Source organism: Anopheles arabiensis, chromosome 2 (genome assembly GCF_016920715.1).
Source record: "Anopheles arabiensis isolate DONGOLA chromosome 2, AaraD3, whole genome shotgun sequence".
In the NCBI taxonomy this organism is placed as follows: Eukaryota; Metazoa; Arthropoda; class Insecta; order Diptera; family Culicidae; genus Anopheles; species Anopheles arabiensis.
The window spans coordinates 48042916-48062386 of NC_053517.1; the positions used below are offsets into that span (position 1 = coordinate 48042916).

Genomic DNA, 19471 nt, shown 5'->3' on the forward strand with positions numbered 1-19471 from the left:
GGTGCAACAAGAATGTATGTATAAAACAGTAAGATAGAGAGAAAAACAACCTTTCCTGCTACTGCAGATAGAAGGATTTTAAAATAAAAACAGGGCAGCGCACCCGGAGCTGCAAGACTCAACGAGGCAGCAAGTCCGGAAAACAAGTCGGACATTTTCCGGAAATCCGTACTCACTATAAACCCTCCCCACCTCGAGGCAGCGCCACCAACTCATAAAGGGAATGCAGAGGGCTATTAATTTTCCAGCAACAATCTGCTTCCCGCTGGCAGCTTCCTCTGCGCCTCTCGGGCGTTATGACTTTTGCACATCCCCAGTGGGTCTAGCTGGCCCCCTGTTGGGGGGAAACTTTCCACCCCGCCCTGCTCGACGTCATCAGGCCTGCGCCATTTGCCTTTGGTGTGGTTTTGTGCATCCATGCGTGTGATAACGTATCCTTTTTGCCAATCGCAACAGGAGGTCGCAGTGCAGTAAGAACTTTTGAACTCTCTGCTTCCTAGTTTTCCATACGGGATCGGGTGAAAAGTTGTGTGAAGAGGTCCGCGAAAACTTCATTCAGCACCACTACTACTGTGTTCACGAAGCAACTAGGGGTAGCGCGTGCCGACGTGCTGTGAGCGCCCAGTTCTTCAAAGAGCGAAAAAGAGGACGGTTTCGGGGTTCCACATGAGTACGAATTAAAAGCACATAAAAATTAGGTACTGCAAAACAACTTCTATAAAGAAACGGACTGGGGGGGTTGGTTAAGTGGTAGGTGTTCGGGAAACCAGCGCTACAAAACGTAATGCCATCCATAAAATGGCAAAGAGGGCAAGTTTTACGGAAGATGACGGGGGACGAGGCAAACAAAACCCTTCCGACTGCCTAATGACCATTCGAGTCGGTTTCAACACGTGGAGCCTGGGGCACCGTAGTATCGCGTGGGAAATGGGAAATAAAACAATTTTATTTACATAACAAAACCATAATTTGAATAAATTTATCCAATTCGTACTGTTTTTTTGTACTATTGGGGCAAGAGAGTTAAGGGTGCTGGTCATCGGGGGCCAGTCTGTCTGGTCGAACGTAACGCGTAGCTGACGGGCCTAGACGAGAAGTCGACAAATAGACGACGAATCAAATGGGAAGCCGTCAGGCATTGCTTTTTTGTCCATACAGTTAGGCAACTTGCTTGGCAGGTTGGACAGAGACGAGCGGTTACGAGTTGGAAACTAGCTACACTACCTTAACCTCCGAAATCCCTATTCTGACCCGACAGCTGTGTATGTTGTTGATGAGAGTGTTTTCAGCGCCGTGGAGTTGGTGTGTCAGCATTGATTTTTCATTTTGACATTCGATGTGTTCCGTGTTTGGTTGGGGTTGGTTGGCAGGTGAGCATAAAGTGGTAAGATCACTTGGTGTATAATTAACCCATTGATTGCGACCGGACTGCAAGGGTTTATGAGTGATGGCAGGGAACAAAAATTGTCGGTGTGGAAAACTGGATTTTAAACCTTAAAATGGCTGTCCATTTTTTTTTTATTCCGAATCATAAATAAAATGCTACATCCAAAAGTGCCAACCCTGTCCTTTCAGAAGGGGTCAGAGGAAAGATGCGAGCTAGAATCGGACGGTTATAAAAGCTAACAAGCGTACTGGGAGAAAACAAAATACAAACCAACGCTTAAGCCAACGTAATCCATGCTTCGCTTGCTAAGCTCTTCGATAGCGCACTCGAACTGTGGCCGCAATGTGGAACTCTCGATCTACTGTAACTCGAACTCAGTGTGTTCCGAACCATCGCGTTCACGAGCTCACACACGAGAATTCAGTGAAACCAAAAGGCGCACTGGTTGTAAAATTTATTGAAATAGAATTACCCGGATTACCGGGGGCCCGGAAAACGATCAATTGTCCTTTCTTTCCGGCGGCCCCTTTGCCTCGTTGTTGTAACAATATGTATTAGAGACAGGTTAACCTTAGCACCAACCGACTTACCGTCCATGGTAGGGAAATTGAATTTATTTCTATCGCTCTGCGCCAATTCTGTCGGGCCCGTTTGTTAGAACCTCAGAACAAAGCCTAAATTAAGGCGTATACGTATGCAGGGGAAGGAAGAGACAGTGGACGGTCGCGCACGGTAAACATACGCTTCTTGCGGTGCGAATTAAGCTGAAACTGCTTCCAAATTCCCGTGATTCGGCGTTCGTGGCTACATTTATCATTTCGTCGGTAAATTAATTATTCAATCAGCTCCCGGACGACTGGGCTCACAGACCCATGTTGATATTGCCGCCGCGCCCGGTGGATGGCTGAATGTTGGCTAGTGGCGGACCGGGCAACAGAAACACAACGGTCCCAATCCGTGCGAGACCAACATCTCGCCTGTTTGCTCCGCGTGCCTTCAAACAAACCCGGGGCACCACACGCGGGCTTTGGTTATGATTCATTTGCAGAACCGTCACCATCACCACCCGGCGGAGTGTGCAACCGTTCTGAATTATTCGCAACTGGCCTCCGCTACTGGACTGTCGCTTCCATTTGGTATGGTTGGGTTTTGGGTGGAAATTATTTCGCACCGATTCGCATCAAATGTGCCCCGGTTGTGCGCCCGGGGAAGAGAAAGTTTCCGCGTACGCACGAGCGCTCGGTGTTCGATTGCGACGAGGGTGGGCCGGCGTTACGCACTGGTGGCGCACTTTGGTTGTTACGCGCCGGTGGAAAAAGGCGAACCGGATCCGGATATGCCGACTCGCGCGGCTCGGATGGGAAACTGTAAACTCTGGGGCAAAATCAAAGCTCATCATCAATTCATGAGTGTTCTTCGGAGTGCGTGTGTATGTTGAGGTTTTACCTCATCGTCCTTCAATGCTTGTGCCGGCGAAACGGTGCGGGCCAAGAGGAAGGCAGGTGAAGAGTGTTGAAAAAATCATGTAAAAATCATACCAGCACGCTCTGCTTCTGGACGGTTGTTACGGAAAATGAAGCATTCGTCCGCGATGAACTCGGCCTAAAGAGGCGCTGGGTATATCGCGTAAGGATTCTCAAACCACTCTGAACACTATCAGGAATCACGGTAAAGAGAGAGATAGAGAAACAATCTGTAGCGAGCGGCACGTTATGCATAATAAATTGACAGGAAATGGATGTGCGACTGGGCGTGGACTGGGTTGACCGTGCTGAAGGATTCCAGCATTTCGAGTAGCGTCTGATCGATCCGTCCAGACTGGGAAGAACCAAAACCTAGCGAGATAAGAATCACGGGTAGTTTGCGATGCAGGATACGAAAGCGTCGCTCCGCTCGGTAGGATGTACACCAAATACCGAATGCGGAAGAGGATAAGTTGCGGTTCGGTGACACGGTTTCGCTCGTCAGTCACCGGATTTCGATGGCTTTTTGATTCGTTTAATATTCGTGCACTGATGATGTGCCAACATGTTCGTGGCTAACATGGTACGCGCGTACATTGCTAACGTCTAGCCGAAACCGCTGGTTACTGATAGAACGGGACAAGTGTGCTATCATGTTGGGTTCAATCTACATCACGACCTCTGGTCGGTTACAGCCTGAGTGACAAATGGATTATGGGCCAACGTTCTCGTGCATTCGTATATTGGTTGAGTCACATGAAAAAAAGATCGTATTGAGGTTTGGCAAATGAAGACATTTTTGTATTCTCTTTCAACAACCGAACAGAACATTCGAATTAGAGAGCATGTTTGCCTTCGTGTAACATGACCCGAGAAAGCTCTGTCGAGAAACGGTTCTAATAGCAGGATACTGGTGACTGTCGGGATCATTTTTGAGCAGTGGTAATTAACCTCGTTTTTCCAGCAGTGATGATGTAGTTCAATTTTCTGGTGACTTGTCGGTTGATTCCAATCTCGTCTCGCTCCGGAAAGAGATGAAGATTCGTGGTTGAAAAGTGTGTGTTAATTACAAAAATGCAGATTTACCTTGTAGGGTAGTTCTTGTAATTTATTACCAACCGGAATACGATCATGCTTGGATTGTTGAACATGGTATTGAATAGCTGTGAATCAATTTGATTTGATGTTATAAATTATTTTTTAATGTTAACTCAAATATCGCAATCACTAAACTGGTCAATTTAAAAATATTTCAATAAGCCTGTGTAAAAGCCAATCGCTTGAAATAGTTGAGCATTACACTTGAATAAGATTTTTTTCCCTAAAACAATAAAAAAACCAAACATATTATTTTGCTTGATTTTTCTCATTTATTATTTTCCCAGACAATTAACAAGATTCGTGCATTAAATCATGTTTGTCTTTCGCGTTAATTTCATACAACTTGAATTTAGTTAAAAACACAAATTATGAAAACCTGAAAAAAAATATCACTGAAAACAAAAAGTATTTAGTTTTGAAAGTCCTTTGACAGACCAGAAGCTATAAATAGTCAAAATGAAGTAACACATGCATAAAATATTGAATCAATTAAATCGATTCGTTTCAACCCCTCGCTGACTTGGCATTGACTTCATGCCAAATGAACTTTACTGTTTACTTTTGCTATTATATTTTTTGGCAATAACCAGGCGTGAACGTATGACTGCGTGCCTTCGAGATTCTACAAAATATTGGTATAAAAGTAACTTCTGGAAGGAAAGGAAAGTTTACAAAACAGGTAACTCGTACAGCTAAGGCATCACTTAAAGAGAAGTTAGAGCTTTAGTTGTTTGACAATTGATTGTCACCATAGTGTAGTAATGCTTATGAATCTTATAATATAAAAATTGATTATATTGCCTTTGAAATATGTACCGGTTGATGCACTTCAAAGAAAGGTAAAGGAAAACAATCGTTTGAACAAGCAAGACACAGCTCATGTTTTCAATTTTATAAAATGTCATCCTGTTCAGCCGCAAACTGGTTGTAACTATATTAAAGACGTTGCTAAAAGTGCCTGTTGTTAGTCTTCACCATTTTCTTGAAAAAGGGTTGTTTCAGTCGGACGATGGAACCATGACTAATGGATATTGAAATAGAAAAACAAAAAACAAAAAGAAGGACATCAAACTAACTTAAAGCGAAAGATAACAAACTAAAACAAAATAATCTACGAAAATCGAACCGTCGTTTCATCTGGCTTTGCCTGCAAATATCTTCCGACAGAATTCCTCGAACGTGAAACGTGCTTCCCCCGTGCCGCGACAAACCGCGTCACCATTTGAACCAGTGTTTGGGGAAATTGAAATCCGTACCGTATGCAAATTAGTGTCACACCCTCACGCCCCTCCAATTTGCCTCGAATCCTATGCACTGCTCGGCGGTGTCGTCTCGGGCCTCAAGCAAATATCGCTCAATTTTCCCTTAGCTCGACGGTCCGCGTCGCTCATCCCCCTTGCGCCCTGCGCTGTACCATTAGACGCCGGTGGTATGCCTTTTCCCGGCGCCTAAACCACGAAATGCCGGGCACGTTTTTCGATTTGACATTTCCCGCGCTGCGCCTCCCGGTCGCCACCGATTCGCAACGGTTACGGCTGCGTCCAATCCAATGCCCTCCCCGGCAAGGACAACTTCACCGGATCCTCCTTTTAAGTTTCAAGCCCAAAAGCAACCTTTCCGGTCGTTCTATGTCTGTGTAGGTTTCTCTGATTTTGTTTTACTTTTTAGGGGCCGAATCAAAACGAAAATGAAAATGAAGCCGACGGGCAAAAATAAAATGGCACTGGCGGGGAGACTACGACAGAAGCGCGCCCACCTTCACGGGAGGATCCAAACCTATCCCGTACTGCTATCGACATTTTAGCAAGCTGAATTATTCAACGCGGGATCGTGTGGGAGAGCGGGCGAGGTTGGAGGATCGGTGGCTCAATCGCATCCTAAGGGATAGAGGGGTATTCGGAAGCGATACGCGGGGTTCGCACGACACAGCGTGTCTGGTAACTTTCGTAGTGGACGACCAGTAGTGGATGTTTGTACAGCCGACTTTGAGTTAATAAAAGCTCTCGAATTGGTGGTGCGCCCGGGTACCGAGATGTGTAGGCCTTACGCCTGGGCAGCTTTGCTTAGAAATGGTGAAACTTTTTCCGTTCGACTAATGGTTTGGCGAGCCGGAGTACGATGAAAACTCGGCAAATGTGCAAACAACACCATCGCTGAAGGTGGCAAACGCACCATTTGTGGTTGTGATATTGATTTTACTTGCCGTTTTGGTGGCTGGTGGACTTTACGGCAGATGACGGCGGATGGAATGAGTATGTGTGTATGTTAGAACGCGTTTGTGATGCAGTTCACTTTTCCATTCCATTTAGTCTTCAATTTATGCCCATTTTGAGATGCTTTTAGACTTCGAGCAGAGAAATGGAATGGATTACAGATGAATTTATCGCCAAAGGCGGGTACATCAGGACGCTTAGTGTTGCGAACGATCAATGAAAACCGAAAACTTAGCATTAACTATTCCGACATGAACCTGCTGTTGACGGATGGGAACGATGACACGCTTAATAAAATGATGATAAAATGATGATTCAAAAATAAGAAGATGGTTCGGATATTCGGGAGATTAGATTACTGGTTCGCTGGTAAGCAATGGCGACTGGTAATTTTGTAAGGAATTTGTTTAACAATAAGTTATGACCTGAATTGGCAAAGAACTGTCATTTGATGTTTACTTTAAGGAAATATGTGTATTGAACCTTATGTTCCTGCATACTCTAAACCCCCTAATCTTGTACACCTTTAAAATCTGTGCATGATCGGAAAATGTATCAGCTTTTGGTAGCTGTCGTGCTCTCACGTATTAATTCTTTGTTCATATTTTGTACATGGAGGAAATTTTAATAGCTCATTTTAGAGAGTATTTTAACTTGCTTTTACAAGTGTTTTTCTAAAGGACTTCGGCAGCACAATGCAAATTGTAACAATATTTTCAACATATCAAATCTAGTTACATTATTTTGATTCTCTTGTTAAATGTTTTAGTTGAATAGCTCCGAATGTTAGTGCGAGCCATTATTATTAGTGCTTTTTAAGTCTTAATAATTCATAGGAATGCTGCCCATCAATTGTGCCCATAAAAGGACGGATAAACGAATCAACCTCTCAAGCAGCAGGAAACGTGTGCTAAACGCATTATCCTTATCACAACTAGTTTCACATGCAATTGCCAGTGAATAAACAAAACAGTATATAAAACCAGTGCTCACATTATCGCGTGTGTGTGTTTGAGGGCCCTACAAAATAACGTTCCTACTGTGGTGTTTGTTACGTCCATAAACAATTTTATTACGCTTAAAGCGTTTGAATCGCATTGCGTGAAAATGAGTGCTAGAAAATGAGTCAGAGGTGAGGATGAGGTAGAGGGTGTTTGGTGTATGTAGTAGGCACGCAGCATTTATTATGCTTTTTTGCTAATGATATTAGACGTGTGTTTGCTAGAAGTAGAGAAAAAAATAGGTAACACCTCTTGCCATGTGTGTGCAAATGCCATTCGCGACTCGGAAGCGTACTACACTCCCCGCACTAAGCTCTGGGTGTGGAAGTTTTTTTTGTGTATTTTTTGCTGTTCCTGTTGTTGCGCCCGTTAGCTATTTTATAACCGCGCACCGACGATGCCGCTCCATCGCGAGAGCGAGAGAGATTTAGCTCGGCACGAACATAAAGCACCATTTTGTGTTTGTGAAAAGGTGTGGAAATGTGGCGTAGCACCGAAAGGGATTTCTTCAACTGACATTTCATCGGATGCCTGTTTGATCCTTCAACCCTGCTCGACGTACTTCCACATGTGTTTTTCACACGAGCGCTAGACAATCGCGTGCCAGCGAGGTGTGCATCCTTGCTAGGCTCAACGTGTTATGGTTCGCCGGGCTACATGAAAGTAGCACTGAAGTGGAACGACACACGGTGCAGTAGAAACGAGTATATGTGTGATGTCGGCGCTTAAAGGATGTGATCACTTTAATTGCACTATGCAACAATGGCTGGTTGCAGTTGTTTGCCTAGTCGTTTGTTTGGTTGTCGACAGGTGGATGTTGTTTCGTGAACTTTATTATTATTATGTTATACAGACATATATATTGTACATATTCGTGAATTCTTCCAACTGTTCTTGAAAACCTTAAAACGAATGTTGTAGTTAAAATTGCCTAAAATTTCACACGTTACATTACAGCGCGCAATAAAGAAAGCGCTGTGTTCTTCCTTATACACGCAATCAATCCATCAAGATACGCAACCAACGCTCCCAGCAGTGACGTAAGCCGGAAAGAAAATGGTAATTGAAACATTTAGTCGCGTGTTTTACCCAATGTCAAACGTTATTTGGGCCAACACTGACGTGCTGGCCATTGTACAGCCATGGTTCGTTGTTTACATTGAGACTTTAACGACGCCTTGAGTGAAGACTGTTCTCCACCACCTGCTCTGACACGCAACCCGTCGGTAGAGAGGAGTAGTCGGCAAAGAAACCATCATGCACCGGTTCCATTCGGGAAGGTGTGTCTAGTATGGCTGGCAAAAACTGGCTGCTTTGAGGGACGGTTTGACTGATTTTTGCCTACGGGTTCAGTTTGTTTGTCATCGTTTGTCAACCCCAACTCCATATCGAGTTTCAAGCTCTCCAAAAATTAGCTGCAGCAGCAAACATATTTGCCTCGTCGCAGTCTGTGCTGCACGATGGGTTCTGCCTAACGATCGTTTCAGGATTTTGGTTCCGGTTCGTTACACTTCATTAGCTCTGGCCAATGTTTACCCCTTCTTACCTCTTATCACCTCCTTTTACTCCTCAACATTCGATGATTTGCTTTGGCCAGTTGGGGTTTACTATGGCCATGTGTTTCTTCCACTGACCTAGACCTGTTTACCTCTGAACTCTTGTAGCAGTGCCCGGTAAGTAGACAGAGTTGTCACCCGAGACGACCCCCTTGTGTATTCGTGTCGGTTCTACTGAAGCTCAGAACAAAACGAAATCCTTTCACTTTCCGGGTTTCTCAGGTCGTCCCTGTCGCGCCTTCGGGTGTGCCAGCTACACAGTGTGCAGAAGATCGCATAATACATCGCATACACGGTGAAGTAGCACCGACGGGTGGCGGCGACGAGGACGAGCTGCGGTGGGCTTAATTGGGTACTTAATTAATTATGTCGCTTTGTTGCTCTACATCCTACGACGGCTTTCAAGTACCATTCAGAACGCATCAAAGGTAAGCACAATGCGAGGCAAGTGCAGGAAAGGCGGGCAAGGCAAAAGACGCTTCCGCACGATCGGTTCCTCCACTATATGTGCACTGATTGCATTCAACTGTCAAACGGGGCACTGTCGTGTGCTGCACAAAGGAGGCAGCCTCGTACACACGCTGATTGGCTAGACCCCGACTGGCAGGCATCCGTTTTTTTTTGCTTTTCCCCGTTTGCAGTCGAAATTCGTACGTAAAATTCTACCACACGAAATGCAGCAAAATTGTGTCCCGAATCCTGAAACGAGGACGTCGATGGCGTGTACTACCAAGCCTTGGGAAGGGAAAGGGGAAACCGGATTTCAGCTACTTCTCATTTGCATGTACGAAAAAAAACCCCAATGTATGCAGCTCAAATTTCATGATGCGCATTATATTTGCAATCTGCATCATCATCATCATCGGTCCGTATTGCACCGTCGAAAAGCAAAAGATGAAGAAATGAAGAAGAAGTAAAACAATAGAACGCATTCGAGTGGCGTTTGGGTTTTGTGTGTGTGTGTGTGCAGGGTTTTTTGTTTGTTTGTGGCGGTGTTTTTGTCCTGTTGAACAGAGAGGCAGTCGAAAATTGCACGCGCATTACGCCGGCCTCGTTGCTTGCGTACCAGTTACATCCTTCACCCCCTGTTGTGTGTACTTATTATTTCATCATCCTCCGTATTTTATTTTTCCTGATTTATTATCACTGTGTGTGTGCTGCAATGTGTGTCTCCGTACTACAATGTGTTTCTCTCGCTTTTCTTTTCGCTTCCCTTCTTTCGACAGGACGGTGCACGGGGCCACCTGGAGGGTCTGGCATCGGTGTACTGCGAAATGCTGCTGGCCCCGTTTGGCGAGGTCCTGTCGGCGCTGGAGGAGGCACGGCAGCGCGCCTGGTCGGAGCGAAGTCCCCACAGTTCGTCCGGAGGTGGTGGCTTGATACGGGGACATCGAGGCAATTCGTGCCACGGCGGGCTTCCGAACAGCCACAGCCAGCCAATTTACGTGCCCGGCAAGTATTCGGTAAGTAATTTGCTCCGCTCGGAGAAGGTCTGTATCGTCGCAGGGAAAAAGAAAGCAATAAATAGTTTGCGCTGAAGAGCAATCAATCGTCACACTGCTTCTTAATTTGACAGCGCCTTTTAGAGCTTCAGGCTAAAAATTCACTAGCAGAAGCTTCGTGTACGTGTTGCCGGTCGTTGTAAATAATGGTACGAAATCGGTATCGGTATTTCGTTAAGTTAAGTGCGTACGTGAAGTGATCCAACCACAACTGATTAAAACATTCCCATCGCAACTGCTCTTGTTTTGTCTTGTCGTTTCATCGAACTGCTTTTGGTAAATGATCTCGGCAAAATGTCGATCCATTCCCGGGTGGCAGACGAAGTAAATCGGGCCCCCAATTAGGCTTTCAGGCTGGGACGCGCAGGTGTGGCCCCCTGCCCGTAACTGTCAGCACAACGACGTGCAAATGTGCAACCTGTCGTAAATTGCATTCTAATTGCACTCAGAGTGTGTGTTTGTGTGTGTGTGCTCGCGCCACCCAAATCGAATTTCACTGATGAGTTGTTGGTTTTTCTGTTTCGTTTTATCCCCCTCCGGCCGCTCCTCTCATTCCATCTCAGTACTTGAGAAAGCTTAATCTCAAATCCATTTCGAGCAGAACATTCGCTTGAATGCGGGGAAAATGTGTTCGCAAGTGGTTAGAACGAGCGGTCCCCTTTCATTTGGAGAGTTTTTTTTGTAGGACTCTTTGATGGTCTGTGTGGGGTCCTGAAAATCGTCTTCAGTTTCAGGTGGTCGCCGGCGGATGCTTTTGGCCGGACTGTCGCCGGAAGGATTTTGGCAGCGCAGGAAAGCGAGCCGTAAACGCCGAAAGATACGCAACCGCACATCAGTTGGTCACATTGGATGCCAGCTGTGCCTCGGTATGTTCCACGGTTTGCCCACCGTAATGACAGGGTCTCACTGCCAAAGAACGAAAACATCTCCTCTACATAAAAAAATGGAAACGCACTAAGCTTGATCCACTGAAATCGATGAACACAAGCATACACGCACACGCAGACCAAGGTTCCCATTTACACCGGCTTTCAGGAGCGACAGCGGCAAAAAGAAGATGTTGTTCGCGTTAAAAAGATTACCTTTACCGTTTGGCGGGAAGACACGACAGCGGGAGAGTGTGCCATTTCCTTTCCTTTGCTGCTCGTGTTGTTCGTCTTGCGTTGCAGCAACGAGCAGCAGAGCAAACGCGAAAAACAATCAAAAGCGACAGCTTTAATTGTTATAATTAAATTGCAAACGCTCTCTTCCCTTTGGCAGGATTATCTCTTGCTCCCATCGGAGCATTGTTGCTCGAAGGAGGTTGTTTATATCTGCATTTTGTTTCTGGCCTTTTTTGTGTCCTAGCATGAGAGAGGAGCAGGGACGAGGAGATTATGGGAGGGAACGCTCGTTGTCGTAAGCCTACGATTCATTTGTTTTCTTCTCCATCTCCTTTATTGTAGCCCTCGAGCTGTTTGTCCGATAAGGAGGAGGACGAAATTTATGGGTTCGGGTACGGTGTGTTCGCTCCCAGGGTGGCTAGAACAACCCTCCAGTCACAGCAAGCCCAGCCAGGGCAGCAGCAACAGCAGCAGCAGCAACAGCAGCAACAGCAACAGCAGCAGCAACAACAGCAGCAGCAGCCACAACAATCACAAACCTCCGCCAACGTACCTGCCAACAGTGCTGCTGTACAGCAAAGGTGAGTTGAAGGAAGGAAGATGCCTTAACATCTTAAAACGGTAGCGGGTAGGTGGGGGTTTTAATTGAAGAAGTTTATTTTTGAATGAGTTTTAATTGTCATGTTAGATTTTATTGGAATGGTTGTGTTTTAATTTAGTTTGATTATTCTACAATTATATTACACTCAATAAACAGGATCCAGAATGTTTTTAAAAGTATAATTCGATACACTTTGCGAGAAAACTCATCCTCACAGCAACAAATATAAAAACTCACGCCTGTGACGATGTTAGGTGAGGCGCGAAACCGCTTAATATATAATACTCGGCCGATAATTGCCTGCATATTGATTTAAATAGGCATCGTTTACGCCTGGCAGCATTTCAATCAATTGACTCGCAACAGTTTGATCTGCTGACCAGGCAATGCTCCAAGCGAGCGTGTGGGCTAGTGTCAGGAAAGTGTTTACCGTACATTTATTCATCGTTGCACCGTGACCACGATGGCATCAGATTTATAGTGGAAAAAACTACAAAGGATCAACCGGTGCGGAGAATAACACACTTTTTCGGTTGCGCTGTCATCAAACTGCGAAACCAAAAGGGCCACAAACGAATACAAAAGGTTTCCCGCTCCGAAGCAGGTTGATTCCCGCTTGAACTCGTGAGAGTAGGAGGCGGGTGAACGTATCGATTATATTGTAATAAATTATTCATATTTCATATTATTATAGATGCATGTTTTATCGCAAATGCTATGATTGTTTATTGCGCTCCGTGTTCGTGTGGATATACGGCATACACGGGAAAGAGGTGCCCACCGGGCCTGTCCGGATCCAAAGGAGATCTGCACGCAATGGAGTAGCCTTCTCTGCCCCCGTTTGCCGTTTGCGGAACTCGATGGTTCGAGTCGTATTTTATTTCCGTTCCATATTCAACAGCCGCAATATCTGCCATTGGTGTGAGTGGGCGATTAAACAACGAAATGCCGTGGCACCCATTGGAGGCGTCCCCGTTGTCGCTATGCCAACCAGGTGCCGGCGTGGTTTTCCCGTTTCATTCAGCCTTTTTTTGTTGCGTGTTTGGGGCCGTGCCGCTGGTGCTACTGTCCTCCCCCAAACTTCCTTTTTCCTTTGCAATCAATTGCATTTTCATGGCTTTGCCAATCGTGGCCTCACTGCTGAATGGGCTTTTTGTGTGTTCCGAAATACTTACCCTGGGCAGGAGAGGGGAGGAGGAAAATATTTTCGCACTGCGCTGGCAACGGGAAGGAAATGCTGAAATGGAAATTCGAAGCCATCTTTTCATTAGCAAATGGCGGAAAACAGAATGCACGAATGAGTGTGATCGTTTATTTAAGGTGTCACCCAGGCGCGGAGTTCGCACCAGGGGAGAGAGAGAGAGTGGAGCAGCGATAAAAGTGTAGATGGAAATGGTGGAAATTCCCCGTGCCTGCCTTGCCGGCTGCTGTGTTTGTACGACCATTAGTGAACGAGTGGCGTTTTTGGATCATGAGCGAGGTTCTTTTGGCGCAGTTCAATTATGCATGCGCAGGCAAAAGGTGTATTGAATGCAATCGAATGACCGTGTTGCCAAAGTGTTGTGTTGCAGGTGGCGACGGTTCTAATAGGCAAAAGTGTACAGCACGGTGGGGATTGGAAAAATTGATGAGCTTTGGTTCGACCATGGGGCAAAACAGTAATGCTTTGCAGTGAACCATTGCAACTGAAATGTATTGAGTTTTGAAAGGTTTTTTTTTGTACTAAATTTTTTAGATGCGAAGCCTTTATTTGCGTAAAAATAACATTTAAAGAATTCAATAGCTGAATGATACATACAAAATAATATAGGTAAAAATAAACTTCAAATCTTTTTAAGAGTTCGCTTTTTCGTAGCGTTGCAAGAGTAGTTGATGTTGCTACCATTATTTTTAAATATGTTTAACTAGTCGTAATAAGGATACAAGATTGACCACTGCATATGTAACGTGTAAGATTTGATACATAAGTGATATGGGTTTTCAACTTACGGTACGGGTGCACTAACTATCAACTATCGCTAGCACATATTACACTAATGCTTTCACTCTAATTATTATACACTGCAATCAGTTTGTTCAGTATGCTGTCAGTTATGTATGGAAGTTTATGACAGTGTACTTAATATTTTATTATTAATGAACAGACTTTATTGTTTATAATATTAAATTTGAATACATCTGTTTTACTACCCGTGAACATGATTTTTGTAGATAGTAAGTTCAGCTCCATCATGCCCATTCGCAACAATCATCTTGATCCCTGTCACGCATGACGTAAAGTAGCAGCCACTTACGCAGCGTTCTATAATTACTTCACCAAAATACTTCAAAATAAAAATATGCCTCATCATCCTGTGCTCCACCAAATCCCTAGGGAACCCTTCCGCACCTTCTGATCCATGCTGAACATTTTCGACGTGATTGTATATGCAAACGAGTGTACTGATCAGTGTTTCTCTCTTCTTCCCACTTTACTTTCAGCTGCCTCAGCCCACGCTCAGCGTACTTCTACGAATTTCCACCGACGGGTAAGTGTGTTGAGCGCTTAAGCATAAGGTAGCCTTTCCGTCAATCAACGATGTGTGCCCCCGCGAATCGGCTTTTCAATAAGCGGCAGCCGTTGCCGTTCCTCCAAAATATTCCCTTTCAAGCACCTGCGTTCGCTTCTGCACCGCCATCCTTCCATTACCATATTGCGTCTGCCGATGGGTCCATTCACTTTAGCCACTTTATTCCCCATTACGAGTTGCTGGAGCAAGTGTCTCGCGACTGACCGAGGGGGGGAGACTCGTCTGTCTAGTTTAACGCCAAATAAATCATCGCTTCCGCGGCACACAACAAAACGCCGGAATAATTGAGATAAATTATCCAAAAATCGTCGTCCGGAGTACGCCCTCCTGGCATCTCCCCAGTGCCCCGTTTAGCGATGGTTGTTGCACTATCTCTGCTTCGTCCGCAGGCCAATTGCTGACCGGCAGCACACACACACACTGAGGCTGTGGCATCGCATTCAATGCTTGGTGCAAAATGGCAAACGCGAAACGGATGATACCGATGGAGAGGATAATTTTTGAATGTTTATTGGGCAGAGGGTCGGCAGTCGCGAGTGGCTCGTAATTATCGGATTACGAGCGTCAAGGACGGCGGAGAGGATCGCGAGGTCAAAGTCGCGAAATTGTGTGACGGCTGCAAACACTTGTGTCGTCGTCGCGCTGCTCCTGATTTCACTTTTCCCATTCCGACTGGCTGTGAATAAATCAATAAAATTGAATTATGATCCGTGCCACGATGGAAAGGTTATATAGGCAAATGATTTATTTTGAACCGAATGGTTCTATACTTGTCGTATTTCTCTATGTTCTAAAAGTGTTACTTTTCTTTCACATCACCCAGATGGTCGAGAAACAAGCAAAAAGCGGACAACGTTGGCGAGGCTCTTGAGAGGACTAAAGACTGTAAATAGGCGTGATAGATCGAATCAAAACACCACCGGCGGCACTGCAACGCAGTCAAGGGTAAGTAGTGACAGAAGCTAAAAATGCAAAAAAATGAACACACAAACTCCCCATTTTAAATTGCCTCGAACACGGCCCACAACACGCAAACCCGGGCAAGCAAAACAGCGCTCCACCATCATCGGATACGGATGATGTTATCGATTTTTATTTGTCTTACTCATCAGTGGGCACACGGTTATCATCTTTCTGTGCAAGGCTACCCTCGCCAAACACCGAGGGTTGAAGGTTAGTCATTGCGGATGTCAACACTGCACTGGAAATTGCGTTTACGCACGCAGTGGGCACGTTTGCGTAAACGCGTAACACTCGAGGGACAGAGAAAAAGTGCACAAACGTGGAAGTAAACAGGACGCTGCACGCATACCCACATGCATTAGTAATAATTGCTATCTATTCATCTTGAATCCTGTCTTACAATCACGAGGGAGAATCCCACGGCTGGCTGGCAGGAAAATGACTGAATTCCTGTCAACGACGTCCTTGAGACGCACGGTACTTGCACCGGGTCCCAGGGGGGGTGTGTGATATATATAAATGCAACCGAACAGCCCACACAGCATCCGGCGGCAAGAGTCACTACGATGGAGCTGGTGCGTAGCGGAGCAGCACTCTTCGCACTGCATTTGGGTTCGGGCGTTTCGGGCGCTTACCTGAGTGCACGTCTCTCGTGGCAGTTGTCGAAGAAACTGCGCCGGCATATCGACATCGCCGAGACACCGGCAATGAGCGTTGCCGCTGGCCGTGGCACTTGAGGGTGTCGCCTCCGTGTCTGTGCCTGCGCTGAGCAAGCACTTTTAGCCAAGTGGCCGCCTCAAGTGTGCTGCGGCTCGAGTGGTTGTTGTGTTGGTTTTGTGCAGGCCTTACCTTCTGCCCGGGTCGCTGATCATCGTCGTCTCATCGTTAGTTGGCTCTTTGTTACTGCCACACCAGACCAGACGGAATGCAACAACTTCAGCACGTATCATGTCACATTAGGGACAGCATTCTTCTTTGGCCGTTGTGTCCTTGTTTTTATATGCTTATTTCATCCTAACTCACACACGCATACACAACCACACGGACATTTGTTGGGGTTGAAGCATAGGTGATGCACTGTTGCAGTTTTAATTGCTCTTTGTTTGTGCGTGCACCGGTGGTGCAGTATGGTTTATCTCGTTTTAGAGTGTGAGTGTTTTTCAGATATGTGTGTGTGAATGTGTGTGTACGCTTGGGTGTTTGTTCCCTTTACATTCGTGCAGGAATCGCTCAGCTGGGCGGAAATGTCAGTCTCGAGTGTACGTTGGTGGGGGACTTTGCGGATGTGTGCGCAATGAAAGCGAAAGGAGATGCATTATTTGAACGTGGAAATTTCGTGGGAGTTTCCCGGTTGTAACCTTAAACTTTATTCCGTCAAGGGTTACGGTAACAAATAGCGTAGGGTAAGTTGCTACAAGCATGCGAGAAGGCTCAAGATCATGGTCAAATTAAGAGCGAAAATGTATGCTCGTTCGTATTGCTTGTGCAGCGTGGTACTTCAAGGTTGATGACTTGATACACAGAAAAAACAGACGTTTTTTGTGTGTTTATCATAATTAATATTTCAGAAAACTCCTCGTACGTTACGCGAGCGAGCGAAAAATATGCTCTTGTGTATAAATTTACGAACTACAGAGATGCGGGTGAAATGGAGTCGTATTTTGTACGTTCTTATCGAGGTACAAGAGAAAGCATATACACCGGTACAAAACCAAGACAAAGACAAAAGCCTTCCACCCTCCAAAACGCAGGCGTGCATGAAATGAAAAATTCAATCTAATTAAGATCTTCATCGCACCCTGCCCCGTTCATCATATCGGTGCTATCTTTGCACCACCACCGACTTTCCTTTCTTCTCTCGACCGCTGCAGTCGTGTGCTGGTGTGGTACCGAAAATCAACATTCCGTTCCATATTTATGTGTCCCGGTTACGAGATTGTGGTGGTGAATAAAAATTTCAAAATTATGCCTCCCCTGTTGCTACCCAAGATAACACACCGGGCCAACCGAGCTCGTTGCCAAGAAGCATACACCCTGCCGTGTCAGTGAGCTTCAAAAACACAAGCAAGGCACATCACTCTCAAACTTCACTTGCCACATTTTTGGAGATGCTGTCGGGCATGGTGCATGTTCCCCCGTGCAAAGGAACCGTGGTGACGCGCGCGCCCGCGCACGCGAGCCGCGATAGCAATCATAATTACGAGTCCTTCTTCGTTGAGTACGATCTGCGCGCCTGTTTCCGTCGCGGTGTCGTTTGAGGTTTTACTCCCTATCGTTAACCCTTTTGCATTGTGATTCTTCACTGTTCTTAACGCTGCTTTCACTGGCAGGGCTGGGCAAGCATCCTTCTACTGGCATGCTTGCAGACGTGGGACTATTTTCGTTTTGTACAGTTTGGTCGCCCTTTCACCTTGCTCAAGCACCGAAACGCTACCCAAACAGCGTGGTGTACTACGGGTATTATCTGCGGGTCCTATAGGTGTGTATGTGGGTCGTGGGGGAGAAGGCGTCATATTACTAGGTTACAACATCTACCGTCATATATTTTAGTGTTTTGTGAACTTTGTCACGAGTGTGTCATAGTGATGGGGTAAATGGGGAAAGACACGCCACTTGATTGTATTTTTCTTCCTCGCTAAAGCTAACGAGCGTACCACCGAAAGCTATGGAAGACAATGCAACAGTCAGGTGGAGCGAAAGGACTTTGCCTTTTCATCCGAGCCCTGCCTTATTTAATGATACACGTGGGAGCTGTTGGAGCCGGAGACGGGTTTGCTGATAAGAGTCGCGCAGCTGCTGACCTGAAGCGGAGGCTTTGAAGCAACACATGTAGTTGAAGTTGGTTGATGTGATAGACATTTTTTAAATAGAATATTTTTAATTATTTGCCAGTCTGGAATGCAGCATATTTGTTTAAAAATATCTGCATATAAAACTAAGCCATAATTGTCTCTTGATAGGGAAGCCTTTTTTTTCGTCTTCTTCATTGTTCGTTTTGGTTGTGTTCGTCATTTCAAAATCATTCAGTAAAAACGTAGAGCGCAAAAAAGCTCTATTTCAATCCTCTAGATCCGAAATCGTTTCAACCGAATGTCTTTCAAATATGAAAACGCATCTGAGTGTTTAGTGGAGAAGGATAATATTGCAACCATTGTTCATAACAACGCCTGCTGCCCATAATGGGGTGCGTATCCCTAGACGTTTGCGGGAGCAATCACTATCATCAGTGGATAGCAGAATCCATTGTTCGACCCGTGCCATCCCTTCAACTGATGCTGATGAATGCAAGACGACGGATGACGGATGAACCGCCGTATGTCGCATAACGTCAACCGGCGGCTTTATCGCTGGTGTCAATGGAGACGCTTGGTGGTTAATTGTACCAGGAAAGCTGGTACCGAGAAATGTGAAGCAAAATACACATACACACACACACCTACACACACCCTTGAGATGCCCGGTACCTAGTCGCCCTGTGGGCAACTGTCCATCGGTGTGTCTAGTCATCGGTCTGCGAAGAGACAAAAACGGCTTGACGGCGTGTGGTGGCGCACGATGCTGATGATGGTGTTGGTAGGATTTTGTTGATTACTCTCAAGTGTTTCTTCACCTGCCCGTTCTTTGTAAAGATTTGTGGATCAAAGACGACATCAAAATTACCAGACCCTGACCAGACGGTAAGCGTAAAATCGCGCTCGTTACAGGAACAGTCTGGGTGGGTAGATGGGGTTGCTGTTTTTTTTTGTTATTCGTTGTGTGCACTGCATTCTGGCGTTATTTTGCGTAGCAAAATGTTGATGAAAAGTGTTTGGGTATGAATGGCTAAAGAGCGAACAATTGCGACGGCGCCAGTAGGCTCGGGTGCTTTTCATCGGTTGACAGCTTACGCGAAGAAGATGATAGTTGCGCAGATGAAGAGCGTTATTAAAGCCGAGCGGGTTGTCATGAAATGTGAATAATTTTGCTTCGTGTTTGCGGTAGGACTTAAACGTTACTAATTGTTTTCTGCTC

General features: G+C 45.6%; 1 protein-coding gene across 5 annotated transcripts in view; it reads left to right on the forward strand.

Moving 5' to 3' along the window:
• Positions 1-19471, forward strand: part of LOC120898614 (PH domain-containing protein DDB_G0275795) — a 124726-nt gene that overhangs the window by 85060 nt on the left and 20195 nt on the right. For all 5 annotated transcript variants that reach the window (XM_040304688.1, XM_040304692.1, XM_040304690.1 and 2 more), the window contains exons 3-6: positions 9948-10184; positions 11669-11907; positions 14409-14455; positions 15321-15442. In XM_040304688.1, the coding sequence (XP_040160622.1) occupies positions 9948-10184; positions 11669-11907; positions 14409-14455; positions 15321-15442 (645 nt within the window). The remainder of the gene's footprint in view (positions 1-9947; positions 10185-11668; positions 11908-14408; positions 14456-15320; positions 15443-19471) is intronic.